Source organism: Dama dama, chromosome 8, assembly GCF_033118175.1.
Source record: "Dama dama isolate Ldn47 chromosome 8, ASM3311817v1, whole genome shotgun sequence".
Classification (NCBI taxonomy): domain Eukaryota; kingdom Metazoa; phylum Chordata; class Mammalia; order Artiodactyla; family Cervidae; genus Dama; species Dama dama.
The window spans coordinates 11,072,858-11,100,679 of record NC_083688.1 but is presented as its reverse complement, the minus strand read 5'-3'; the positions used below and the strand labels follow the sequence as shown (position 1 = coordinate 11,100,679).

Genomic DNA, 27,822 nt, shown 5'->3' with positions numbered 1-27,822 from the left:
ACTGCCAAACCACAGCCATAAACCGTTCTTTCTTGTCCCCAAGTTTCTCCGGTTGACGTCCAATAATTAGGTATCTATGGAGTGTTGGTCCCAGGAGCTATTACTGTCCTCAGTTCAGTTTCAGTTCAGTCGCTCAGTCGTGTCCGACTCTTTGCGACCCCATGGACTGCAGCACGCCAGGCCTCCCTGTCCATCACCAACTCCCGGAGTTTACTCAAACTCCAGTCCATTGAGTCGGTGATGCAACCATCTCATCCTCTGTCGTCCCCTTCTCCTCCCGCCTTCATTTACTGTCCTCACAGCACGACAAAGACACCACCCAAAAATGCCGACTTCTAAGCCATCCAACGGCGTCAATTACCGGTCTTGCTAGCAGTATATACAACAAGCTATTTGGGGGAGAAAAAACCAGGTCAGGGTTAGTAACGCCGGGACAGAAGGCGCAGAGCTCGCTCACACTACCAGTCAGTCACAAGCAGGAAAAACCCCAACCGCCAAAGCCGAGCTAACCGGCAAGATCACCACCACGTGTCGGAAGGCAGTCCGCGCCTGCGCAATCAGGCGCGCGCCCGCCGGCCGGAAGAGCCGCGCGTTTCCGGGTTGGAGGCGGGGAGCGGTGCCGGAAGTACTCGGGGAGGGCCGAGCAGTCGGACAGGCTGCTGAGACGAACGCTTCACTGGGGCAGTCTCCGCATATCATGGGGAGATAGACGCTGCTGCCTGTGAGTCTTGGGCCCTGGCAGTTGAGGAAGAAGAGCGGGAGGAAGGAGTCAGGACCCAGACCCACAGTGGTCAGTATTTGAAGAGCCAGGTTGTGGAGGAGACGGGGCTGTGTGAGGAATCAGGCTCTTGGGACGGGACTGAGGGGCTCGGGGCTCGGAGAAGATACGGCTGTGGGGACCTGGGCTCCAGACGGGACACAGGGAAAGGGGACGGATGTGAGTTATCCGGCATCCTAGGGAAAGCGGGCTGAGAGGGCCAGACAGGATTGTGAGGACCCACGCTCCTAAGAGGAGAGGGTTGGAAGAGAACGGGGCGTGAAGACACGGTCTCCTAAGAGGTAAAAGCCGAGCTGTAAGGACTTGGGCTGCTAAACGATAGAAGCAGGACAGTGAAGACCCATGCTTCTAAGGAAGGATTCCGAAAGGGAACAGCGAAGACTTCGGTTCCTGAGAGGCAGGAGTAGTAAGAGGACACGGGTTTGGGAAGAACAGGAGCGGGCAATGAAGACGGACTTCTGTGGGGACGGGATCGGGGCTTGGAGACTCCGAAGTATCTGAGGGAACAGGGCTGTAAGGACCCGAACTCCTAAAAGCAAAGAGGATTAGGGGCCATGGGTGTGAGGAAATGAGCCTCTTAGTAAAAGGGAGAGAGTTCGGAAAAGATACAGGGATCCACTTTTTCTCCTCGTAGTCTCTGAACCGAGGGTGGTAAATGATGTATTCAGGGGAAGACAACGACTCTTTCGCGCTGCCTGCTTGACCTTTTGGCAGGCTTATCTTGTGTCGGATGCAATCTAGGAAGCCCACTTGCAAGCATCTTCTTTTTCAGCTTCTTGTGTCGGATGCAATCTAGGAAGCCCACTTGCAAGCATCTTCTTTTTCAGCTTCGTTCTGGTAAAGCACCTGGTGTAAAGTTGAAGCAGTTATATACTTAGTAAGTGCTTCAAATCCCATTCTACTCAACCGAGCGTAGATCTCTGCATCTCAAAAAATGAGGATGGTGGAGATGAAAGGACCAGGAAAGATAATCTTTTTTAAACTCATATTTTACATGTAAGGAAGCTAAAATCCAAAGAAGATTAAGATTACAGTGAGGCCATGACTGATTAAATCATGATTTTGATACAGTACCCTGCTCTGCATAGCAGGTAGGAGATGCTTGGTTAATATTCCTTGAAAATATATTCCTAGAATCTTTGCTCTAACTTCAAACTCAAGAGGGAAGTTTTTACAGATTCTCGTATTTTATTTTGAGTCTTCTTACTGTATTGACATTGATAAAATGAGTGTCACAAGTTAGGAAACCTTTACATGAAGCCCCTCCCCCCTCAAAAATATAGTAAGTCATTTAGAAAGTCAGGGATAAGTAAATTGTGTCCTTTATTTTTAACATAAATATTTAGTGAAGGTGGCTACTTTTAGATAAGAATGGTGGGGATACTAGAACCAGTTACTTTCATTCTTCAGTAATACCTTTTGCTGAAACTTCTAAGTTTACAGTCCCACAAGTTAAATATTGTTAATTCCATTGTACAGATATATGAAATCAGTGCAGGGAAGTGAAGTTCCTCGCCTGAAATCACTTGCTACTAAGTGACCCAGCCCCAGTCAAATCCAGTTATGTGTTTGACTAAAATTTTTTTCCGTTTTTCTGAGTGGATTCTTCACCATGTCTCAGTTTGCTCTTCAGCAATTGAATAAAAGCTCTCCCTTCTCCTCCTCCAGACTCCTCTTAATATTAAGTACTGTAACTTATTAGGGTATTTAAGCAGTGTGCTTTTGAGGGGAACTAAATTCATGTGTTTTAAAGAAGCACAGATATTCAAGATAGAAAAATGGGACTTGAATAGAACTTTCCTCACAGTGGAGTAAGACATATTAATTTTAAATTTAGGAGGCTAAGAAAGACCAATGTGAAGAACAAGGACTTAAATTGGAGTAACTTTACAGTTATTGTAATACGAATTAGATGATTAGGGAAACCGGAATAACTTAGTTCCCAGTGGGATTGCCTATACTGTTTTCAAATGCGTATACTGAATGCAAGTGATCAAAACTTACACCAAATTATGAGCTAAAGCATGACCATACTGCCATTTCAAAATACCTGATGATTTAATTCATGATAGTTTACTCCTGAGTTATCATTCTTATCTACGTTTGCAAATTGTATTACTTATTTCACTCATTTGTGGCTCTAGCATTGACTGAGTTATTAGAATAGGATTTCTAAGTAAGTCTCTGATCAGAAAATCATTGTGTTAGAGCAGATATGAACATAGAACATATTACTTTTGACCCAAAGTACTTGAGAGGCAACATATTGGCAGTGTTTACAACCTGCTCTGTGAAACAAGTGTGTTGAAGACAAACTTTTAAATCTATACATATGGACTTAATTTTAAATCTTATACTAATTGTTAGAACTGGAGGAGACTTTAGATTTTGCCTGGTCCTTTTCTAATTATAGGAGTAGAAGCTCTGGGCAAAGGCAGCTCACATAACTCAGTGGCAGAACTATGGTGGCACCTAGCCCAACTGACTTGCATCTTCCCTGTGTCACAGTACCTTTCATCAGCCTCCTGCTGACCATTTGCCGCAACTTTTTTTTTAAATCCACTTTTCTTTTTTAAATGTCTGTAGTAATAAGAATAATTATAGGATGCTGCTAATACATAACAGGATGGGTGAAACATTTTAGGCTTAATATACTGACTTTTATAATTAAAATGGAAAAGAGGAGAGCATATATAAAATACTAGCAAACATTTTTAATTGTACTTATCAGTGCCACACATTCTTCTAAGTGCTTTAGAGTACATAAATTAAGTGAATGGTCACAGCAATCCCATGGGGTATATACCTTATGATTAACTCCATTTTCTAGATGAGGAAATTGAGACATAAAGAGATTAGGTAACTAGCTCAAGGACATAAAGCTAATAAGTGGCAGAGTAGGTGCTTGAACCCAGCAACTGCCACCAGAGCCCATCCCTTGACTGCTGTACTGTACTGCTTTTCTGCTAATTCAAAATTGCCTAAAAAAAAAATGCCTGAACAGGATCAAACCAGGCAAAAAACGAGTAGAAAAAAATCCCACATTTCTGTTGCTCTCAGATCTCACAGGCTGCAGTAAAATGGATTCTTTGTGGTTTCTTTAGGCTGGAAACCATGAGCTTGTTTAGATGCATTTAGAAACCAGCGAGAAGAGAAACAGCCAGGTAGAAAACCCAAAGCATTAAGTCATGTACCACAGTGATAAGGCTTTTATACCATCAGGCTGGTAGTCCCCTTTCAGTTTGGGGTTTTTTGTTTGTTTGGATCTTCGTTCTCTGACCAGGGATTAAACCTGTGTTACCTGCAATGGAAGCATGGAGTTCTAATCACTGGACTGCCAAGGAATTTCCTACTTAGTATTTGTTTAAATAATAAATTCCTAAACATTTCAGAGGTAAAAGGGTTTTAAAGCCAATCCAGGCACAGGATTTCCACATAGTAGGGGCTAGTAAAGAGTTTGCTAATATAATTGTTCTCTCAAACTATCCTACAGTTAATACCTCTGTTTTTAATCCATAGTACATTCCTACCTCTTGGCATGCTAAGAAAATGAGTTGGAGATTTGAGTAACCCAAAAGCAACCATAGTACCTTACATAATGGAATTCAGGTTATTTACGGTCACTTCATTCCATTGTGCTTGACCAGCGTCATCTACAATTGAGCTAATGAAAGTTGTCAGGAAACAGATAATTTGGACCATTTTTATCACATTGTGATTTTTTGAAATTTTAAACTTACACACAGTAAAACTCACTTTTCAGGTTATAGTTCTGTGAGTTGAAACAAGTGTGTACTGTCATGTAAGCACTATAACACTCAAGTTACATAACAGGTCCAGCCCCCCTTCATGTTGCTCTTTTGTAGTCAGACTTTCCCCAGTGTCAAACCCCTGGCAATCACTGATCTGTTCTCCATCCATATGTAGCTTTGCCTTTTCCAGACCCTTACAGGAAGTAGCCTTTGGAATCTTGCTTCTTTCATTTAGCTTAGTGCCCTGGAGATTATCCATGTTCCTTGTATTAGTAGTTCTTCCTTTCTGTTGCTAAATTGTATTCCATTGTATGGATATACATAGTTCATTTATCCATTCTCCAGTTGAAAGATTGTTTTCAGTTTTTGGCAATTATGGATAATGTTGCTGTAAACATTCACATACTGATTTTTGTGTGACTGTTAAGTTTTCATTTGTCTAGGGTAGATAGCTAGCAGTGGATTGCTGGGTCATATAGTAAGTATCTAATTTTATAATAAACTGCCAAACCATTTACTAAAGAGACACTACCATTTTACAGTCACGCCATAAATGTATGAGGGTTTCAGTTGCTCCAAATCCTCTCTAGCACTTGTCTGTTTTTAATTTTAATTATTTTAATAGGTGCTTGCTACTGCTGCTGCTGCTGCTAAGTCACTTTAGTTATGTCTGACTCTGTGCAACCCCATAGATGGCAGCCCACCAGCCTCCTCTGTCCCTGGGATTCTCCAGACAAGAATACTGGAGTGGGTTGCCATTTCCTTCTCCAAATAGATGTTTTCTGGCATCTCATAGTGGCTTTGGAGCTTCCCAGGTGGCGCAGTTGTAAAGAATCCGCCTGCCAATACAGGAGACACAAGAAACACAGGTTTGATCCCTGGGTTGAGAAGATCCCCTAGAGTAGGAAATCGCTACCCACTCCAGTATTCTTACCTGGAAAGTTCCACGGACAGAGGAGCCTGGTGGCCTATATAGTCCATGGGGTCACAACGAGTTGGACATGACTGAGCACATAGTGGCTTTATTTTGCATTTCCCTAATGAGTAATGATACTGAGAATTTTTTCATGTGTTTATTTGCCATCTGCTTGTCTTTGGTGAAGGATCTGTTCAGATCTTTTGCCCATTTTTTCATTGAGTTGTTTTCTTATTGAATCTTGAGAGTCCTTTGTATATCCTGGGTACAAATTATTTGCAGATACATGATTTGTAAATATTTTCTCTTAGTCTGAAACTTGTCTTTATTTTCATTTGCAGAGCAGAGATTTTACATTGTGATTAAGCCCATTTTATCAATTTTTTCTTTTGTGGATTGTGCTTTTGGTGTTTTATCTAAGAACTCTGCTTGACCCAAAGTTAGGGAGATTTTCTCCTATGTTTTCTAGAAGTTTTATAGTTTTACATTTTTACTTTTAACTCTATGACCAGTTTTAAATGTATTTTGTATAAGGTATGAGATAGAGGTCAAGATTTATTTTTGTTGCTACTGCTGTATTTTTTGTTAGGTTTTAAAAACAGGGGTCAATATTACCTATTTCTTCAGAGGAAACAAACCAAACGGTAGTTTATTTTAATTTTTTATAGGTTATGTATGCACATATTACAGAATTTAGGATATATAATGAGAGATAAGTCTCACACCTTGGTTCCATGGCCATCCAGATATTACTATTCCCCTATCCTCCTGAAGACAGCCATCACTATCAGTTTCTTATGTATCTTTCTAGGAATAATTTATACATTTATAATTAGGTGTCTTTTAAAACAAGTGATAACAAATTATCCTCACTGTTCTGTACCTTGCATTTTCAATGTACAGTGTATCTTGCAGGTCATTTCATGAACTTCCTTACTTTTTAGAAACAAGTTTATTGAGACAGTCACATATTATACAATTCACCAATTTAAAGTATACAATTCAGGGACTTCCCTGGTGGTCCAGTGGCTAAGACTCCATGTTCCCAGTTCACGGGGCGGGAGTTCAACACCTGGTTGGGAAACTAAGATTCCACATACCATGAGGCACAGCCAAAAAAAGAAAAAGTATACAATTCAGTGTTTTGGTTTCTTTGTTTATTTGGTTGTACTGGGTCTTAGTTGTAGCACGTGGATCTTTGATCTTCATTGTGGCATTCAAGATCTTTAGTTGAGGTAGGGGGGATTTTTTTTTTTTTTTAAGTTGTGGCATGTGGAATCTAGTTTCCTGAGCAGGGATTGAACCTGAGCCCTGGAGTCTTAGCCACTGGAGCACCAGGGAAGTCCCTAGTCCAGTGTTTTATGGTACATAGAGGGCTGTGCAACCATCACCACAATCTACTCTAGATTATTTTTGTCACTCCTAAAAGAAACTGCATAAACATTAGAAGTCAGTCCCTGTCCGTCTCCCCACTCCTCAGCTGTAGCAACCACTACAGTATAGATTGATCTATTCAGGACATTTCATATAAATGGAATCATACAATATATAATCTTTTGTGACTGGTTTCTTTCACTTAGATAATATTTTCATGTCTCATTTTTTTTCAGTGTATTCCGTTATATAGTTATATTCTAGTATATTTAACTATCATTTTGATAGACATTTAGGTTGTAATTGCTTGTATGTATAGTATTCTAGTCACATACAAGTTCAGCTGTAATATAAATTGCTAAAAATAGAACCATGGGATCAAAACAATATATACTTCTCTTATTTTGATAGATATGCCCAAGTAGCTCTTTATAGAGACCTCTAACTAATTTTCATTCCCCCCTCTCCAGCAACTTATGAAATGATTATTTCGCCATTAAAATTTTCAAACACAGTATGTATACTAAAATTTTATCATCATTGCCAAATGGCAAATAAATAGTACCTTGTAGTTTTAATTTGTATTTTTATTATAAATGAGAATAAGGCTCATTTCATTGTTTTAGAAACCATTTGAATTTCTCTTGTACTGTCATGTTTCTTCATAGTATTTATTTTGGGTAGTTAGTTCTTACTGATTTGCAGTTATTTTTTATATATAAAAGAAATTAGTTCTTTGATACATCTTGCATATATTTTTGCTAGTTTGTCTTTTGTCCTTTAACTTCATTTGTTACATTTGTTGCCATGCAGACATATTTATTTTTGTGTAATTGAACATATTAGTCTCTTTATGGCTCCTGAGCTATAGCTCCTGAGCTTTCATTTCTTTAAAAGGATATTATTTACTCTTGAAAATATTGTTTTTCCAATTTTTAAAAATTGAGATAACTTAGATTTGTATAACATTATAAAAGATAATACAGAGCACCCTTTGCACCACTAGTTTTCTCTAACGATAACATTTTGCAAAACTGTTGAGTAATATGACAATCAGGATGTCAACATGGATACAACCAAGCAATCTTATTCGGATTTCCCCAGTTTTACCTGCACTTGTTTGCTTATATGTATATATGTACTAGGTGCTACACAATTTCATCACTTTTTATAGGTTAATTTATCCATCATCACTATCAAGATATTGAACAGTTCCATCACAAGGGCTCTTCGTTGCCCCTTTATAACCACATTTCCCTCCCTCCCACCCAGTCCCTGACAACCTCACTAATCTGTCCTCTGTTTGTAAAATTTTGTTATTTCAAAGATGTTATGTAAATGAAATTATACAGTGTGTACTCTTTGAATTGGCTTTTGCTCAGCATAATTCTCTGGAAGTTCATCCAAGTTGTGCATATCTGTAGTTAATTCCTTTTTCTCGCTGAGTAGTATTCTTTGGTGTGGATATACTACAGTTTGTTTAATGATTCCCTTATTAAAGGACATCTGAATTGGCTGCAGTTTTTGATTATTGCATGTAAGTCTACTATGAGCATTCATGTACAGGTTTTGGTGTAAACATAAGTTTTCATTTCTCTAGGATAAATGCCTAGGATTGCAGTTGCTGGGTCATACAGTAGTTATGTGGTTTTTTGTTTTTGTTTCTCCAGATTCACTTTATTGAGGTATAATTTTTATTCAATAAAATGTATACCTTGTAAGCATATAGTTCTGTGAGTTTTGATAAATGTAGCAGCTGTGTAAGCATTCCCCCCACTTTAGATATAGAACGTTTGCATCACCTCGAAAATTTCCACCCTGCCCTGCTGCAGTCTCTGCCTCATCTATCATTAGAGACTTGTGTTTACATAATTAGATATTAAAATTTCACATAAATGGGATCATAGTATGTATTATTTTGAGACTGGCTTTTTTTTCCACCAAAATATTTTGATTCATTCCTGTTGTTTTCTGTATTAGTGATTTTTTTCTTTTTCCATTTTTTAATAAACTCTTAGAGCAGTTTTATTTATTTATCTAGGAGGTCCTACCCGGATAGCAATTTTAGATTTATAGAAAAATGGAGGAGATAGTACAGACCTCCCATATACCCTGTACCCAGTTACTATAATAATGCACTTCATTATTAACATCTTACATTAGTATAGTATATTCATTACAACTAATCAACCAATTTTGATACATCATTATTAGCTGAAGTCCATGGTTTATTCAGTTCTTAGTTTTTACATTTAATCTTCATGTCTTTTTAGGCTCCTCTGTGATGGTATATATTTAGATTTTTAAGAAATTGTTTTACAGAATGGCTATACCATTTATATTCCCACTAGCTATATGTGAGTGATCCAGTTTCTCTGCATCCTCATTAGCACTTGGTGTCACTATTTTTTATTTTAGTTATTCTGATAATTGTGTAGTTATGTCTCATTATAGTTTTAATTTGCCTTTCTTTAATGACTAATGTTGATTGGATGACTTTCAATTTGCTTATTTGCTCTCTGCTTATCCTCCTTGGTGAAATGTCTGGTGTGACTTTTGTCCATTTTTGAATTGAATTACTTTTTTTTTAAACTATTGAGTTTTGAGAGTTTATTTAATGCATTCTAGATACTAGTCTTTTGTTGGTTCTATAGTTTGTAAATATTTTCTCCTAGTCTGTAGTTTGTCTTTCCATCTTTTCTACATGGGCTTTCACCAAGGAAACTTTTAGTATTTGAATAGGGCCAATTTACCAGTTTTCCCTTTTATTGATCATGCTTTTGGTGTCATGTCTGAGAATGCTTTGCCTAGCTAGAGCCCCACAATTTTCTTTTTTTTTTTTTTAATTTTGTAGGTATACATCTTACATATATGTGATCCACTTTGAGTTAATTTCTGTATAAAGTGTAAAGTTTAGGTTTCAGAATATTCTTTAAAGATATTCTGTATTTTATCTGTGATTTGATATTTAAAATTTAAATATGTCATCCATCTGGAATGGAAGAACGTATGAAAGGGAAAATGTATAACACCCCCCAGTGCAAATTGATCAACTATTTAAATTTTAAATATGAAACTAGATGTTTTCCAGATATATTCAGTCATACACCACATTTATTCAATAATCTGTCTTTTCTCTATTGATACATGCTATGAACATTAGTATATAGTTTGTGTGAGGACGTAAGTTTTCAGTTTTCTGAGATAAATGCCTAGGAGTGTAATCTTTTACCTGTTTGGGTGGGGCGGGGAGGTTGGTTTATTGTCCCTAATTGTGGCCTAATTTAAAATGCACAAATCTTAAATATTCAGTGTGATGAGCTTGACAGGTGTATAAGCCCATATAATCATCACCCACCCAGGTATGTTCTGGTGCTTTAAATTCAACCAAATAAAGGAACGGTCTCGGAAACTTAGAGCAGTGCCAGTCTGGAAATGGGTGTCTGGTTATCATCTGCTTTGTTTGTTTTGTTTTAATAGAAGAAGTAGCTCCCTGACCCAGAATTTTTGAAAAGTTAGAAGTATCTTTTGTTTCTCAACAGAATCAGTGGGAACGGTAAATTTCAGTCCTGTTTTAGAAACTTTGATTTTTCTTATGTTATACAGGTTCCACTTATTTCATTAAGGCAGTTTATTTTATTAGTAGCCATCAGAGCTATTCCTTAAGATTAATTCCTGTATGATTATTCATATTAGGTACTATGTAGATAGCTATTTTTTTTTAATCTACAGTTTTTAATCTACAGTTCTTTTTTTTTTTTTTTTACTATTTATTTGGCTGCACCAGTTCTTAGTTGTGGCATGTACAATCTCATTTCCCAGCCAGGGTTCAAACCCGTACCCCTTGCATTGGAGCATGGAATCTTAGCCACTGGACCACCAGGGAAGTCCCTATCTCCAAGTTCTTAATAGGGAAATTTCCATTATTCAGAAATACAAAAAAGTTCTTCCACTTGCTTTGAGCAATACTCTGTGCTATTTGAGAAGTAAATCTGTTGAATGTTGTGGGAATGTTATTTGAGGACAGAGTATGTTCATACTGATAATCTTCAGTAAAGCTTTATCATAGAACTTGCTCTGGGAAAATAGTTTGTTTTTTATAACATTAGAACAGTTATTACCATTTAACGACCTTTTCTTTTTCTGATTCTTTGGTAACATTTGTGAGTAAGGGAGAAGGAAGCATGGACCATGTGTTTTTTTTAAAAAGGTAATCTGAATGTTATGCTATCCCCCTCAGCCAACTCTTGGCCAACAAAGTTTCTCTTGACCATTTAACTAGTTGCTTTTATTAAAAGTAAACCAGCAGAAGATGATTTCTCCCATTAGAGAGTTAGACAATTTGTTGGAGAGGAACTCAGCAATAGGAGCAAGAGTAGAATAGATGAAGATACTCATTTAGGTTGCTAAGCTTTATCAAGTTCTGAAAACTTTGCCATGATTCTTGCAGGTTCAAATTCTGTACTTTTGGCCAATAAAGTGTTTCATATGCTGCTAGTTTATCCCTAACAGTAGAGGATTCATTTTTTTGGAAGAGAGTCTTAGTGTTACTATTGTTGTCATTAATTAGTTTTAAAAGTTATATATGAAAGAGATGGAGATGTTTTTCTTGGTGCACAGTAGGAATAAGGAAATGTTTCTCTGCATGCAGTTTGCCTGCATCCTGGTCTTTGAAGACATGCAGGCCATGCAGCTGAAATGGTTCTGTGACAAGGGTGGTGCTTGACGCGAGTTATTCATTTACAGGTAGCTTTTGAAAATGGCTGCCTCTCATTTCACCGGGCTCACAGCTGTTGCTGATGTAATTAAAGATCTAGACACTCAGATAGCTGTAAGTAAGCTCCTTGAGGTCACTGTGGACAGAACTTCTTGAATGTGCTTCTGATCTTGATGACACCAAAGCTGAGGTCCACCGAGTCAATTTCATGGCTCTAAAACTTAGAAGTCTTGGCTATTCCAGGCTAGGGACTCTGCATGTATTTAAAGATTGCTAACACTCAGAGAAAATTTGCCCTTGATGACAGAGAAGAGCTTACTTTTAACAGTTGCTAAATTTATTGTGTTTATCAGGCCCTGGCATAGATTTAAGCATGTTTGAAATGCTGAAATGAACTAATCTGTTTTTTGAAGTTTTGTGACTAGGTTTCAAGTATGTGATTGTGCCATGATTTGTTTGAATTTAGCGTTATTTGATGTTCAAAAATAATGCATGTACTACTTAACCAAGTATTCTGTTTTTACAAAGTCTTCAAAAATGTCTTGCTCATTCTAGTTTATTTATGTACATAAGATTCCTCATTTCTTTTAATTTCTTATTTCACTTGTGTGGACTATTTAGCTTTTCGGAAAGAGATGGTTTCTAAATATCAGGTGAGAGCAGTGAACATTCTTCATTCCATTTTGAATGTGCAAGTGTCAAATGAAGACCCTTCAAAGTCCGACAGACCTCATAGAATTTTACTTTTAAAACTCATCCTTTATTACATGTCTTTCCTGAATTAATTCTTTTGTTTTTCTTCTACAGTTGATTGGCCTTGGTCCTCATAGCTCCAAAAAGAAACAAGATCTCGATAAGCTCTATGAGCTGAAGTCCAAAGCAAGACAGATTATGAACCAGTTTGGTCCCTCAGCCCTAATCAACCTGTCCAATTTCTCATCAATAAAACCGGAACCAGCTAGCACCCCTCCACAAGGCTCCATGGCCAATAGCACTGCAGTGGTAAAGATCCCAGGCACTCCTGGGACAGGAGGGCGTCTCAGCCCTGAAAACAATCAGGTATCATCCTCTTTTTGTTCTCTGTGAGCAGTTCTTATCTTTTTTTTAAATCAGTAATACTTTGAGAGATGTCCATATCAGATGCTGCCTCTTCCTCTCTTCTCAAGTTCTTTATCAGTATATCATGTACATTTATCAATTTTTACTTTGTAGAATATATGTGTGTATACATATATATGTGTATATGTGTATATATATACACATACATGCATTAATACAATACCTTGCCTATGACAGGTTTTTATATATTTATATATAAATATATGCTATATAATTGTTAAGCAAAATAAAATAGGTAAATAATTAATGGATTCATTATTCATTATTCCTATAATAAAAGTACTCTTGCGTCCAGTCTTTTTTCCTTCTAGTTCATCTAGCTGCTACCATTATTCATTTTCTGCAATGATTCTATAATCTGACCTTCTCTTTTTACCCATGATCCGGATTCTGTCCTCCAGAGCCATAAAAAATAAGTATAATATCTGATTTGGGCCTTGTAGGCTGAGTAGAACAGGATGAGGAGACAATAGTTCAAGAGAATGGGGGAGGGACTAGCAACGGTGAATGGGAAGGGTTAGGCAGATAGTCAGGAGATTGATTACCATGCTGAGTGTGGAGTTGGAGAAGAGCAGGAATTAAAGTTCTATAGGTGGGATTATGGCAGAACATACTAAGCCTATGTTAGTTTACATTGGAACTTTTAGTCAATAAACAATCTTTGCAAATATTCAATGAGGCATTAAAATAACATAATAAAGTATCTTAGGAGGATTAACTTGATAGTAAGGGGACAAGAAAGGTAAGAAAGGGGGCAGACTGAGAGGAAGACCAAGTCTGAGACTCTTGCAGTAAGTCACGATATGTGGTAAAGACTTGAATTAAGCCAATAATGGTAGAATGGATAGATCTGAAACATTATTAACAAATACTTATTTTTAAAATTATATTCTTTTTTTCTATTTCCAATGTTAGACAGGCTTTTCATGAAATTTTAGAAAAAGAGAGAGAGTAAATAGTCCGTAATTCTACTACCACCCCAAAGTAACTGTGGTTAACATTTTAGTGTGTGTCTTTTGATTCTTCTTTAGTGGCATATACATGTGATATAATTTTCCCTTTATGAAAGAGGAGATCATAGTTGTACATACTTATACAAATATTCAGTTAAACAGAGAGGAACACATGTTCCCAGCTATCAAGGAACTTTTAGGCTATTCAGTCAGAAAACAAGGAAAGAAACCCAATGATGGAAGGGTACACAGGGCACAACAGAGGCCAAAGGAGGAGGTGGTTGCTTTTACCTGAGTAGCCTAGGAAAGCACAGAAAGGAGGCTCTGTGAGCTGAGCAGGTGGGAAGAAGGGTAGAAGAGCTTGTCCACAGGCAGCAGAGGAGTTATACGACTTGTGGTCAGAAAATTGCAAATTAATACAGAGTTTCCTAAAACTGTTTGACAGATGTTGGCCTCTCCTCCATGCTGCTCTTTCTGCCTTTTCCTAGGTTATTCTTCTCTCTAGAATATAGTCTTCCAGTAATAGCTCCAGGTAGGCCAGACTGATACTTCTTTGGAAAGTAGAAATCAAACCCAGTAAATTGGCTGAAAACTGTTCTCCCAATTAACTTTAGGTATTGACCAAGAAGAAATTACAGGACTTAGTAAGAGAAGTGGATCCTAATGAGCAATTGGATGAAGATGTGGAGGAGGTAAGGTGGGACTGGGTACTCCAGAGACTGTGTCCCTGAAAAGTATAGAATAGCCATCAACAGCACAGACTTTAGATGCAGACATGTCTGAATTTGAGACTTGGTGCTGTGGGTGTGTTAGTGAAACTTTCTGAAACTCAGCTTCCTTCTGTGTTAGTGAGGTATGACATTATTTATCTACAGGGTTATTCAGGGTTTTTGTGAGGGTCCGGTAGAATAACTTACACAAATCACCTCAGACATGCTTAGTACTTATTCCTAACAACACTGCTATTTTTGCCTGTCAAAAAGGGTGTAGTCTACTGCTCATAGGCAGTCACTTTCAACAATTTAAATTGTTTCCTCTGTATTTCTTTTCTAATTAATTTTTTTTTTTGGCCACACTGTTGATGCCTGTGGGATTTTAGTTCCCTGACCAGGGATTGAATCCATGCCCCCTGCACTGGAAGTGCCGAGCCTTAACCACTGGACCATCAGGGAAGTCCCCATTCCACCGAATTTCTGAGTAATATACTTAAACAGATATTCTTTGATTCATTAATTTTATAATAGTTGTAAACTTACTGTTATGGTAGATGAGAATTTGTTAAACCATTCACATACATGCCATACATGCTTTTCTTTCTGTCATTTTTCCAGTGTCATTTTGTCACAATTTTTGCATAGCTCAGAAATCAATATTTACATTATTCTGGCTATTTAATTATTTACTCTTCACCAGTGAGCCAAGTCATGCCTATATTACCTTTCCTTTTTGGTATAACTTATCTTCTTGAAGTAGATAATTGACCCTTTTTAGTTACTTAGTTTTCTTTGTACCTTTTTTATTCAGCTTCCACTCTTAGCTATCTTATACCCCATCAACATTATTTTCCAAATGGAAAAATACTTGATTTGGGTATTCCCCCTCCTGGAGATCAGACTCTCAGAAACCTCCATCCTCTTCTGGTTTGATTTATTTTAATCCACTTAGACAGACCCCTCCCTTTCCTTTTGCTCTTTTTCTGTTTGGATGTCTTGTCTCTTAAATCCCACATCCCCTTACTTCACTCCCTCATTCTGTTAGACTAGATTTTTTTTTGTTACTTCCTACGAAAGGCTAGATAGTAGGTAAAATGTTTGAAAATATCTGCAGTCTAACCTCACACTTAATTTTTAGTTTGGCTGAGTTTAGAATTCTATTTGGAAATCATTTTTTTTCCTGTTAGTGATGAAGGCATTGCTTCATTGTCTTCTGAAATCTAAGAAACCTTAGGCTATTCTGGTCCCAGCTCTTTTGGGGTCTAAATTTTTTCCTGTTCTGAATTTTCATATGAGCCTTATATGTATCTTTTTTCTTTTATTGTGCTAAGCTTTCAGAGGCTTCTGTTAGACACTTGCGCGCCTTGATTCAAAGAAGATTTTTTTTTTTTTTCCTTTTCTGAGGAATATGTAATAATAGAGAAAGAAATGCAGGTTGCAAAAACAGTATAATTCCACTGTTATGTTTTTTTTTTAATCTGAAGGGAAAATATTTGTCCTCACTATGTGAGTTTGGTTTTTTAGATAGCAGCTTTATTGAAATAAAATTCATGTAACACACAATTCATGCCTTTGAAATATACACAGTTCATTAGTTTTTAGTATATTCACAGAATTGTACAGCTATCAACATAATCTTAGAACATTTCCATCACCCCTAAAAGGATCGCATACCCCTTAGCAGTCACTTCATTTTCCCCCAACCTCCACAACCCTTGGCAACCACTAACCTACTTTCTGTCTCTGTAGATTTGTTTATTTTGGACATTTCAAATAATTGGATTCATATAATAATTGGTCTTATATGATTAGTATCTTTCACTTAACATAATGTTTTTTAAATTCATCCTGTTGTAGCAGGTGTCAATACTTCATTTCTTTTTATGACTGAATAATAATAATAGTCCATTGTCTGGGTATGCCACATTTTGTTTTTTCATTTATCAGTTGATGGACATTTGGATTATTTCCACTTTCTGGCTATTATCACTAATATTGCCATGAACATTCAGGTACAGGTTTTTTGTTTTTTTCTTTCCTTTCTTTCTTTTTTTGAAATCATGTACAATTATTTCTGTGGGCATAGGTTTTCATTTCTTTTGGATATATACCTAAGACTGGAATTGATGAGTCATATGGTAACTGTGTTTTTCCTTTGAGGAATTTCCTGTTTTTATAAAGTGTTCCATCCTTTGACATTTCCACCAGCTGTTATGAGGGTTCCATTTTTTTAATCTTAGTTTTTTGATAATTTCTTTTCTATTATTGTTCTTTCTTTCTGGAATGACAGTTGTCCATGTAACTTAGTAGTTCCATGGCTATGAACAAGTTAGTCTCCATGAATCTTAGCATCTTCCTCTATAAAATTAGGATAAAATCCATGCCCCATTTTTCTTTCGCACAGGATTATTATAACAGTAACAGTTGGAGGTTGGATCTTCTGCATTGATCCTCTTAGTTTTTTGGTTTTTTAATCTTTTCTATTGTTCATTTATTTGCAATTCTAAGTTTTGCTTGCTGGAGAGATTTTCCTCAGTTTATCTTCTAAATTTTAACTTTTTTTTAAATAAAAATTTTAATTTCCATGAACTTTTTCTTGTTGACTGTTTTTTTTCCCTTTAAGCCATTCTGTTCTTATTTTATGATTGTTAGGGTCTTCTATTTTTCTCTCTGAAGATATTAATTATGTTGTTTGACATTTTCTTCTTTTCCTTGTATTGTCTGTTTCCTCTGGGTCCCCTTATCCCCCTTTGGTTTGTTTATTTTCTTTTTAGTGTTGGAGATTTTCTTCAGATGTCTAGTAATCCTGGTATGTGTGGGGAAAAGTCGCTTGGCTGCTTTTGAAGATGAGGATTGGAACCTCATCTTCATCTTCTATATACATGTTGTATATAGACATGTAACAATTCTTCAGTTTTTAGTTCCATATCTCAGTCAAGTGTTCTGTGGTTAATGATAGCTCCAAATCCTGGATCTGGCAGATTAATTCTGTTCTCATTGGTGTCCCCTCTACAGGCATTTGTGTTATACCTTCTGTCTGCTAGGTCAGTTCCCACTCTTTCTTTGTTACCTCTTTTCCAAAAATTTGCTGTAAAAGTTTATTGGAATCTCTTGCCTGTGAAGGTTTTCTCTCCTTTTCTTGTTGTCTTTGTAGATTTATATGTCTTCCCCCCTCCCCTCACCTTTTTTCTTGTTGTTTTATTGGGTTAGGGAAGGAGAGGTCATTTTTGAAGTTGACTTGCCATGTTTAATCATTTGAAATCTTTCTTTTAGATAGTTTGGTTCCATGGGAAAGATAGCAATGTATTAATGGTCTAGCAGAAAAAGGAATGTTTATTACTATGGTTGTAATTTTATTTAATTTTTTTCCAGAGGAAGACATGAGGAAGGTATTCACTAATCAAAATTTCAAAAAAAAAAAAAAATTTCAGTTTTTCTTAATTATAGATTTTTCACTTCAGAATTCTAATTTTGCTCTTTACATAGTCTACGAATAATGGATAATGAAGTGGAAAGAATCCAGGATTTGGACTCAGAACCTTGAGCTCGAATCCTGCTTCCACTGCTTAGTAGTTACATGGCTATGAACAAGTTAGTCTCCATGAATCTTAGCATCCTCCTCTATAGAATTAGGATAAAATCTATGCCCTATTTCCACCCCCCCCCCCCCACGGGATTATTATAAGGACTTGGTGAGATAATGGAAATAAAAATGTTTAAGAGAAGATAAAGGATTTAATGAGAAAATGAGGATTTAATGATTCACTTTTATGTTCCTACCTAATGCAGAAGAAAATATAGAGAGGGTATGGTTTGGGCTGGTTGACCGGTGCTAGGTAAAAAGTACAGAAAATGCATCCTCAGAAAGGTGTGAGTTTCTGTCAACCTGGTTAACAAGTTGGTATGTTTCTCTTGTCCTCACTCCTCCTCCTTACCTTCACTCAAATGCTGATTCCAGGCCTTGTAATAGAAAGCCTGACTAGATAGGTGATTCAAGCAAATACAGGTGTCTCAGCAACAGGAGCCTACCCTGCCACGTCATGGTTACTCTCCCTCACTGTTTTTGCCCCAGATGCTGCTGCAGATTGCTGATGATTTTATTGAGAGTGTGGTGACAGCTGCCTGCCAGCTTGCTCGGCATCGCAAGTCCAGCACCCTGGAGGTGAAAGATGTCCAGCTACATCTAGGTATGTGCTCTCGTTTCTCCTGAGGTAACCACACTATTGCTCCTTCAGGAACCTTCCTGCCAGAATCAGACTTTAGGGCTCTGGAATTTATATATTCATTCAATAGTAACATTAAACAGGAAAGAGAAATCCATCCATGGTAGGGGGCATGAGCCCTTCTTTGGGTTTGCCACTTTCTAACTGTACCACCTTATCCTTTCCACTTACTTTCTCTTAAAGTTGATTTCCTCATTTGTAAAGTGGGGATCATAATATCCTCCTTACAGGGTCATTGTGAGGATTATAGATAATGTTTGTAAAGTGACTGGCACAAAATAATGATCTTAGTAAATGTAGCTATTATATGTCCACCATTCATATAATGGTATTTTCCTTTCAGTTTTTAGTTTATTGATGTATTTTTCCCAAGAACATTATATCCCTAATGCACATATAATTTTGTATTCTGCTTTTCTACTTAATAGACACTAAATTTGAGCTTGGATTTTTCTGGGAGATACTCATCTAACATTGATAATCATAATCACTTGGAAATGAATAAGCCCCCATCCCCATCCCCTACTGCGTTGGTTGCCGTATGATCAAAAGGAAGGGAACAATCTGTGACTACAAAGTCAGGCCAAGAGAATGAGGCACAGTTATTAAGGGATTCAGTGCAGATCAGCCCATGACTGAGAGGCTTCCTTCTCAGTATTAGGGAGCTACTGCTCAGAAGGTACTGGTACTGGGGGTGGAATAAATGACACACTTCTGGTTAACATTGCTGGTATTATTAGCAGAAGAGTTTGCATCATACTTTCGCATCATACTTTGGCCACCTGATGCAAAGAACTGACTCATTGGAAAAGACCCTGATGCTGGGAAAGATTGAAGGCGGGAGGAGAAGGGGATGACAGAGGATGAGGTGGTTGGATGGCATCACCGACTTGATGGACATGAGTTTGAGCAAGCTCCAGGAGTTGGTGATGGACAGGGAAGCCTGGCATGCTGCAGTCCATGGGGTCACAAAGAGTCAGACACGACTAACTGAACTGAATAGCAGAAGACAGATATTTCAGTTACCTATTATAGTATAACAAACGTGGCCGAAACAGCATGGCTTTTGTTAACTAGTCTCTGAAGACACACTGCATTGCATGTGCATGTGCTAAGTCGCTTCAGTTGTGTCCAATTCTTTGTGACCCCATGGACTATAACCTGCCAGGCTCCTCTGTCCATGGGATTCTCCAGACATGAATACTGGAGTGGGTTGCCATTTCCTTTTCCAGGTGATCTTCCCGACCCAGGGATCAAACCAGCATCTCGTACATCTCCTGCATTAGCAGGCAGGTTCTTTACCACTAGTGCCACCTGGGAAGCTGAATTCTCTTCTATGAGGCGATCACAAAGACCTGTCCAGGTTCAAGGGGAGGGATCACAAACTCCAGTTCTTGATAGAAGACATACTTTAAAACCACCACAACACAAATGCATAGAGACCAAAGGCTAGGTGGTTACCAGAGGCTAGGATGCTAGAGCAATGGAAGTTACTGTTTAATGTGTACAGAGTTTTGGTTTGGATGGATGAAAAAGTTTTAGAGGTGGAGAGTGGTAATGGTTGTGTGAATGTACTTACTGCCACTGAGCCGTACACTTAAAAATGGTTAATTTTATGTATATTTTATCATACCCTCCCCAAAACAATCCCACACAGTTTCTATTACTTTCAGAGTTTAACATTCCTGTTTGTAAAAGTATTTTATATTTTGATTGTTGAAAATAAAATTGGAATGTCAGTTTCTTCATTAAGGGTAAGAAATAATTATCACAGATGTGAATGACCAGAATAGCTTCTTGTCAGGGGGCCTAATGGAACCTGAATTATAAGGAAGATTGCTGGGAGGCATGGGATCAGAGCATGGGAAGTTAGGGAACCTGGTGTTAACCATCTAGGTCAGCTGCACACACCCTCCCTCCTCCTAGCCCTAGCAAGGGTAAGTTTGCCAGTGGAGCTGTAAACCTTGATGGCTTTCTTTTGGACAGGCTGAGATGGATACTGCCAGTGTTTGCTTCTCACTCAGCTGTTTCCTATACTTGAATAGTTAAATAACCTCACCTTCTGATTGACATGGTCTTCATTTCTTTTTTTTTTTTTTTTTTGCATTAAATAGATTTATTTGTAGAGTATACATTCATACTAATTCATTATCTTTAGATTTAAATGAATGTAAATATTCCGGGTTACTAAACTCATTAACTTAGGTATCTTCTAACAAGTTGTACTTGAATATATGTTAAATATGTACTCCTTTTGAGTAGAGATTTATTTCCTAAATAATCTTATATGTGTGATTTTTTTACATTTGATGTACTTAAAGTGCAGTACACTTTTATTTGTGGATTGAAGGGTCCATGCCAGTTTCTGACAAAGCAGAATAACCAAATGTCTGCCCTCTGGTGACTTGGAGTGGCAGTCTTACACGTATGATCATCCGGTGGCACAAGGAAATGGAGCTGTGGCGTGGACATAGCTGTGTCAGTATCTGTATTTCTGTGTGTTTATCTCAGGCTCTGGGATTGCATTATGCCACTGAGGGCTCTCAACCACCCTATCAGGTGGTTATTTCTGTTGTTGTTGTTCAGTCGCCAAGCCGTGTCCAACTCTTTGCTTCCCTATGGATTGCAGCACACGAGGCTTCCCTGTCCTCCACCATCTCCTGGAGTCTGCCTAATTTCATGTCGATTGAATCAGTGATGTCAACCAACCATCTCATCTTCTGTCGCCCTCTTCTCTTTCTGCCTTCAGTCTTTCCCAGCATCAGGGTCTTTTCCGATGAGTAGGCTCTTCGCCTCAGGTGGCCAAAGTATTGGAGCTTCAGCTTCAGCATCAGTCCTTCCAATGAGTATTTCTGTTGTTACAACCTTATAAAAGGTCAAGAAACCAAGACCCAACATTATATTGCTCCACAGTGAAGCAACAGAGCTAGGACCTTGCTCTTCACTCCAGATTGCTAAGAGTGCCTTTTGTATTCCTACTCCTTTAGGTTTGAGAGCGGTTGCCTTGAGCATAAGGGTAAGATGGTTGAAGAAACAAATAACTTTCCTGAAAAGCTACATAGAAAACCTTAGGGCTTCACACTCAAAAATTTGACTCATTTACTTCCTTCTTCCTTGCAAGAAGGTCAAACTGTCCTCTAAAACCTTGAAGGCACCATATGCTGTTACCTTTTGGGTCCCATAGAGCCACTCTTCAGAGTTGCTGTTTATTAGTACAGTGGATTGCCCAGGTTAGTCCTCCCTGACCCTTGTCTGAGAGTCACACTGCACCCGGACACTCTTTTCCTCGTCCCCTTATCTATGTTTGGGCTTCTTCTTTACAGAACGCCAGTGGAACATGTGGATCCCAGGGTTTGGCTCTGAAGAAATCCGACCCTACAAAAAAGCTTGCACCACAGAAGCTCACAAACAGGTGAGAAGCCTTGAGAGTCCCAAGACTGCCACAGCCGATTCCTTGAGTAGTGTCTCAGAGAGAAGGCACACAGCTACCATCTGTAGCTGGGAAATGACTGCAGTGTCATTTCCCCCAAATGTCAGAGAGGGCAGGAGGCAGCAAGGCTCCATGGCACATCAGCCAGGTTTTTCCTTGGTACTTTGCTGTTCTCACGTGGGGTCTGTTTTTTCTGTCAACCCTGATGAGAGAAAAAACTGAGTGTCTGTGGGTGTTGCTTAAAGTTGTTGATTCTAGATTCTTTTAACATGGATGGAACTCAATCCTACCACATCTCTTTAATGAAATCTTTCATTGTTGCTGATTTGAACATCATCTAGGACCCCCTGACTAAATGGCAGTTTAAGGAAAGAAGTATGCTATACTTGTGCCAGGAGGTAGCACCCAGGCTGTTCTGCCAGGCATTCTGGCCTCTGCCCCAGCTTAACCTTTGTTCTCTGTCCCTCTTACTGCAGAACTGAGGGGCCAGTAAGAGAATCTGTCTCCACTTCTGCTGGAGAACAAGCTGTCCCTGTCATTAGTCTCATAGCAATGTTGGCCTCCGTTTGACAAGTCTTAATTTAACTGGCTACTCTGATTTGAAAGTGTGCTTTTTGCAAGCTTTAGACGGCCACAGTTGGACAGTTCTGACTGACTGTACCTTGCTTTTCCATAACTTAGGATCGCTGGATGGGTGTGTTTACAAAGCTCACAAAGGAAGCTCTATAAGAAGACTGCCAGTAGCCTAAGTGCAGTGTTGTTCGGAAGGGAGTCCCTCAAGGCAATGGACAGTCAATTTGGTTCTGCTATCAAATTGTCCACTTTTAGCCCTATTTATTTATCAGCCAGCAAATATAATGTTAAAGCAATCTGTTAGTCAAAAAGAGTGAGCAAAGCAAGTCGTTAATTTGGCCAGTGGCTGGTAATAGGAAGATTTGAAACCCATGATCTGAATGTTGCCCTGATGGGTTATGGTGGAAATTATTAGAGTCAGTTTCCTCCATTGCAGGTCATCAAGTGACATCAAATGTCATCTCCCTTTGTGTGTTGGCAACAGGCTCAAAACAGAGGCCTCTTCTCTATTTTCTCCATCATCAGGAAGAGATTGGTGAGGGGGAGTAAGGCTAGAAAACACATATTTTGATGGCCAGTCCCTTAAATCCCTGAAAGGCAAGAGATGTCAGCTTCTGCTTTAACCTTTTTTTTTTTTTTTGCCATCCTGCTAGCATAGGGCTCTTTGAGTCTTTCAGTCAATGAAATGGGTCTACTGGCCCATGTAAACATCTCTTAGGGCCCCACAGACTGTACTTTAGTTAGAAGGAGTCTGCTGAGCTGCCCTGTGCCTGTAAGTTACTGAGGACTCCAGCCTCAAGAGTGGCGTAGACCATGCTGCCTGGTAACCACCCATGGATTTCCTGGAAAGTTCCTCATTCTAACCTGTATAACCGCTTATTTTTCTCTCCTTTCAGAGAATGGCGTTGATCCGGAAAACAACCAAGAAATAACGCAGGGAAAGGTTAGGGGATGGACAGCAATGTATTCGGAGATACTTGAGCTGAGACCTCAGCCATCTCATCCTTGGATTTTTTTTTTTTAATGCTTTACAGAGAAGCATATATTTTTTATTAACAGTGCAGCAATATCTATAATGACTGAGAGGATCTGCCAAAAGAATAAAGCCTCCTACCCCAACTTCCAGTCCCTGTTCCCTGCCATCTCAAAGAAGAGCGGTGTATCTTCCAGAGAAGATTTTATTTGTGGTTTATTATATAAGTGATTGAATAGGGGACAAAGCATTATGGTCTTGTTTGGTGAGAGAGTATTAATATTAGCAGGATTTGTAGAGGTTTCTGTTTCCTTCTCCCTCCCCTTTCTCCCTGTACTTTGTAATGTCAGTGTTTCTATGAATATGACTTTCATTTGCTTTTCCAGAATAAAGAAGTTATTAATCGAGAGAAACAGGGTACATGGCTTACAGCCTTTAAAAATGCCAGAGGAGGATAAGCAAGGCTGAATGTAGGCCTCTAGTCAGCAGATGGCAGCACTATATTCATTTCTATGATGAAGGAAAAAACCCAGGGGTTTTTCCATTATTTTACTCCAAGGAAGACCATACCATCAGCAGGACTGTCAGTCGAGTCTCTCTGCCATAACAATCGAGCAGGGTGACCTTTTCTTATCAGCCCCAAACTGAAGAGGCATCCTGATTTGGGGAAATTGTTTTTGATCTGCTTTTCTGGAACTGCTGGAGTTCATCCTTGATGCCGAGAAAAGATGGCAACAGACTTGGGGGAAGGCCTTTCCGTGCAGGCTTCCGTCTGTCTGTCGTTGTGGAGATCCTAGTATTTTCACCATCGTACAGAGGAAACCAGCTGCTTTGAGACCTCAGGGTCATGACCTTCAGTGGCACCTAGCATCATCCTGTCCTGTGCCTGGCAGAGACCTTTGTGGATCCTGAAGGTTCCAGGAGCTTCAGGGAGCGTGGGTGCCCACCCAGGGGCCACCAGCATGGACACATTCCCCTTGCCCCGCTTTGGGTCTCTGCCTCCTGAGACTTGGTCTGTGGTGGGACCCTGCTGTTCACTCCCTCCCACCCTGAGTTTGGCCCCATGACCCCTCTCTTCACAGCTCATAGATCTCCTGAGTGAGCAGCTTAAAGTCTCTGCTGGATGTCACCGTTGCTTTTGGCTGAGGTCTCAACATAATAAGCACCCAAAGAAGCAGCCAGCTTCTCGCCTTCTCCCCGGCATCACCTGTCGCTCAGTCATCACTCTTGTGGCCTCCCACCAGGCAGAGGATGTTGAAGGGTTGTGCTTTCTCCAGAACCTCCTGATGCTGCTGGGGGACACTCAAAGGATGTTCTGTTGGTGATTACCAAGCTGCAAGAAGCCTCCCACCGAGTTCCTGCAGTAGGAGCTAGTCATTGGCTTCAGCAGCCAAGAAGGAATACAGAGTTAGTTTTGAATCTTCCATTGAGGACAGAAGGGGGCAGGGAATCTGGGCAGTTTAATGGCAAGATCTGGGTTGGGTCAAAAGACCTCAGTTCTTGATCAGCTGCGTGACAGGTGAGTGCATTCCTCCAGCTGAGACATCTTGTCCTGTGTGCTCCCTGAGAGGCTTGTTCATCCAGCGAGTGTTTATAAGCTGTGCCCCTGCCCATGCCAGGCATGGCCAGCGATGATGAATGAACACAGGGAGCATTCCTTCCACCGAGGGAAAGGGAACCTGCCTCCTTGACAAGAACTACAAAGCAGAGACTCCCAGGGTCAGGGGAGAGCGTCTGAGCAGTTGAGCTGTGATTTAAGGGATCCATGGGAAGGCAGGGTCACTTTAAAGAAGAGAGAGCTGCATGTTTGCCAACCCCAGTGCAGTGTGGTGAAGTGAGACGGGCCAGGTCATGCGGTGTCTTGTAGGCCTCAGAAGAGTGGGCTTTACCCAGAAAGCAGGAACCGTTGAAGGATTTTAGGCAGAAATGTGACATGGTTAGATTGGTGTTTTGAAAAGATCACTCTGGCCAGACAGTGGAGGGGATAAGAAAACATTTGGAGAAGCAGAGGTTCATAAGAAGGTTGTTGCCTGGACTGAGGTGGCCGTAACGAAGTGGAGAGAAGGGAGATTTGACAGCTGTTTAAGTGGTGTACGCGTGGGCCTTGGTGACTGGATGTGGGGGGAGAGGTGTCACCGAGTATCTATAAGGGATCTCCTAACTTGGTGTCTGGGGTAGCTTAGCCTGGGTGCAAGGCCTTCTGCCTCACCAGTTAAGTAACCGGGCCCATCTGATTCCCAGAGCCCCGCACACTGAGCACACAGATGACCTAACACATGCTGAGCAGCCCAGGGAGTGGGGAGCAGGGCTGATGAGTTCGTGTGCTCCGGAGAGAACTTAATAGGTGCCACGTGCTGTGCCAAGCACCTTCTGTGAATAAGCTTGTTTCCCCAACAAGCCTGAAGCAAAAGTGTCAAGCACTTTGCAATAATCTCATTTAACCCCATTTTTCAGTGAGGCAACTGAACTTTAGAGAGTTTGAGTAATCTACTCAGATCACACAGGTGGTAGTGATGGTGCTAAGGTTTCAACCAGGTCCCTCTGACTCCAGAACCTGTTCCCCTGACTGTGCCCTAAACTCTCTCCCCAAGTCCTAGGGGGACAGAGAGGGGAGCGGCAGTGCATGCAAAGGCCTGGAGGTGTGAAGAAGTCACCTCACCAATGTGGCTGAAGCATAAGGTGCTACGTCAGGAGAGAATGGGCAGAGGTGAGCGGAGTAAGCCCGGGGGTGGACAGCCCTCAGGCCTAGTGGTGGGGTCTAGTGCCCGTATTTGGAGTCTGCCATGTGTGCATCTTGCAGGGGGTTGGGAGGGTGTGAGGAGCCCAGCTGGCTGACCCTGGGCTTCCCACCCCTCTTCAGCCTGAGCATTACCCTTTGCATTTTAGGGCTGTGGGAAAGATCCCATCTGACAAGATTCTGATGCTAGTGAAAGTCGCTCAGTCGTGTCCGATTCTTTGCGACCCCATGGACTGTGTCCATGGAATTCTCCAGGCCAGAATACTGGAGAATACCGTTCCCTTCTCAAGGGGATCTTCCCGACCCAGAGATTGAACCCAGGTCTCCCACATTACAGGCAGATTCTTCACCAGCTGAGCCACCAGGGAAGCCCTCTGATGCTAACAGCAGGCATGTAAACAAAAAGTTTGAATCAACCAAAAGGCAGCTGTAGGGGGTGGTCACAAAAACAGGGGTGAATTTTGAGGACCTAGAAGGTGCCATCTGGGATCAAGAAGCCATCCTGGAGGGGGTCCCTCCTGCATGGGGTAAAGCAGGGAGGAGGAGGGTCGTGCTGGATTGAGGTCTCACAGTTCCCTGTAGTTGGGAAGGTTTTCCACAATCCCACAGTGTAGTCCTTTATTTTCCAGGTAAAGGCCCCTTGCCTTCCTCTTTGTTTAAAAAAATTTGGCTGTGCTGGGTCTTTGTTGAGGCACATGGGCTTCTCTAGATGCGCCACACGGGCTTAGTTGCCCGTGGCCTGTGGGATCTTAGTTCCCCAGCCAGGGATCAAATCCTGCATTGGAAGGCAGATTCTTAATCACTGGACCACCAGGGGAGTCCCACCCCTTCCCTTTCTGATGGGTGGACTCTCCCTCAAGGGTGGGTGGTTTAGAAGGCTGGGCAGGGGCTGAGCCCAGGACCTTTCCTGGCCAGCTAGACCCCTAGGCTCTACCTCCACAAAACTCCCGAAGGCCACCTCTACCGCCCGGGTGACGCCCTCGGCAAAGATGCCCTCCCTGCAGGCCCCACATGCTGACCCCTTTCTTCCCTCTGCTGCCCTGAGTCCCAGAGCGCGGGCTATGCAGTGTGACGCTTACCTCTCCCAGCACTGGGACTCCTGCGGGACCTGTCCCAGCCAGGGGTCCTAGAGAGATCCTCCCACATCTGTCACCCACTAGGGCCAGGATCTAAGAATAACTTTCATAAAGAAAAGGGAGAGGAAAACACAATGGGCCTGCTGCTATTTGTTGAAGCTGAGTTATGAGTACAAGAGGTTCTTCACAATCCTTTATACTCGTTTATTCTTGGTTATGTTTCAGATTTTCCCTAATGGTCTTAGAAAGCCCAGTGTTCCCCTGCCGGAGAGCCTCCTCAAGGGAATCAGCCCGATCTTGAAGAGCTGCCCTCTAGTGGGGCAAAAAGACACAGCAGAACCTGAAATCTGCAAAGAGGAGAGCCGTTCGAATAAGTGCCCTGAAGGCTCAGGCAAAGAAATAGGTTAGGTTGGACTAAGCTTTGATGGGTGAACAGAGTTTTGACAGAGATGGAGGAGGGACATTCCAGGCAAGGGAGTCACACACAA

At 40.3% G+C, this 27,822-nt stretch overlaps 1 protein-coding gene across 2 annotated transcripts; it reads left to right on the top strand.

Annotated features, from left to right (window-relative positions):
• The first annotated feature begins 605 nt into the window (after positions 1-605).
• TAF12 (TATA-box binding protein associated factor 12) lies at positions 606-23,939 on the top strand. 2 transcript variants are annotated; one of them, XM_061148381.1, is made up of 6 exons: positions 606-721; positions 12,345-12,596; positions 14,224-14,301; positions 18,395-18,509; positions 21,869-21,957; positions 23,445-23,939. In XM_061148381.1, exons 2-6 carry the CDS (start codon positions 12,429-12,431, stop codon positions 23,478-23,480), a joined length of 486 nt encoding a protein of 161 aa, XP_061004364.1. In that variant the 5' UTR covers positions 606-721; positions 12,345-12,428; the 3' UTR covers positions 23,481-23,939. The 2 variants fall into 2 exon arrangements, with proteins under 2 accessions (XP_061004364.1, XP_061004363.1); XM_061148380.1 differs by having other exon boundaries at positions 622-790.
• The last annotated feature ends 3,883 nt before the right edge of the window (positions 23,940-27,822 follow it).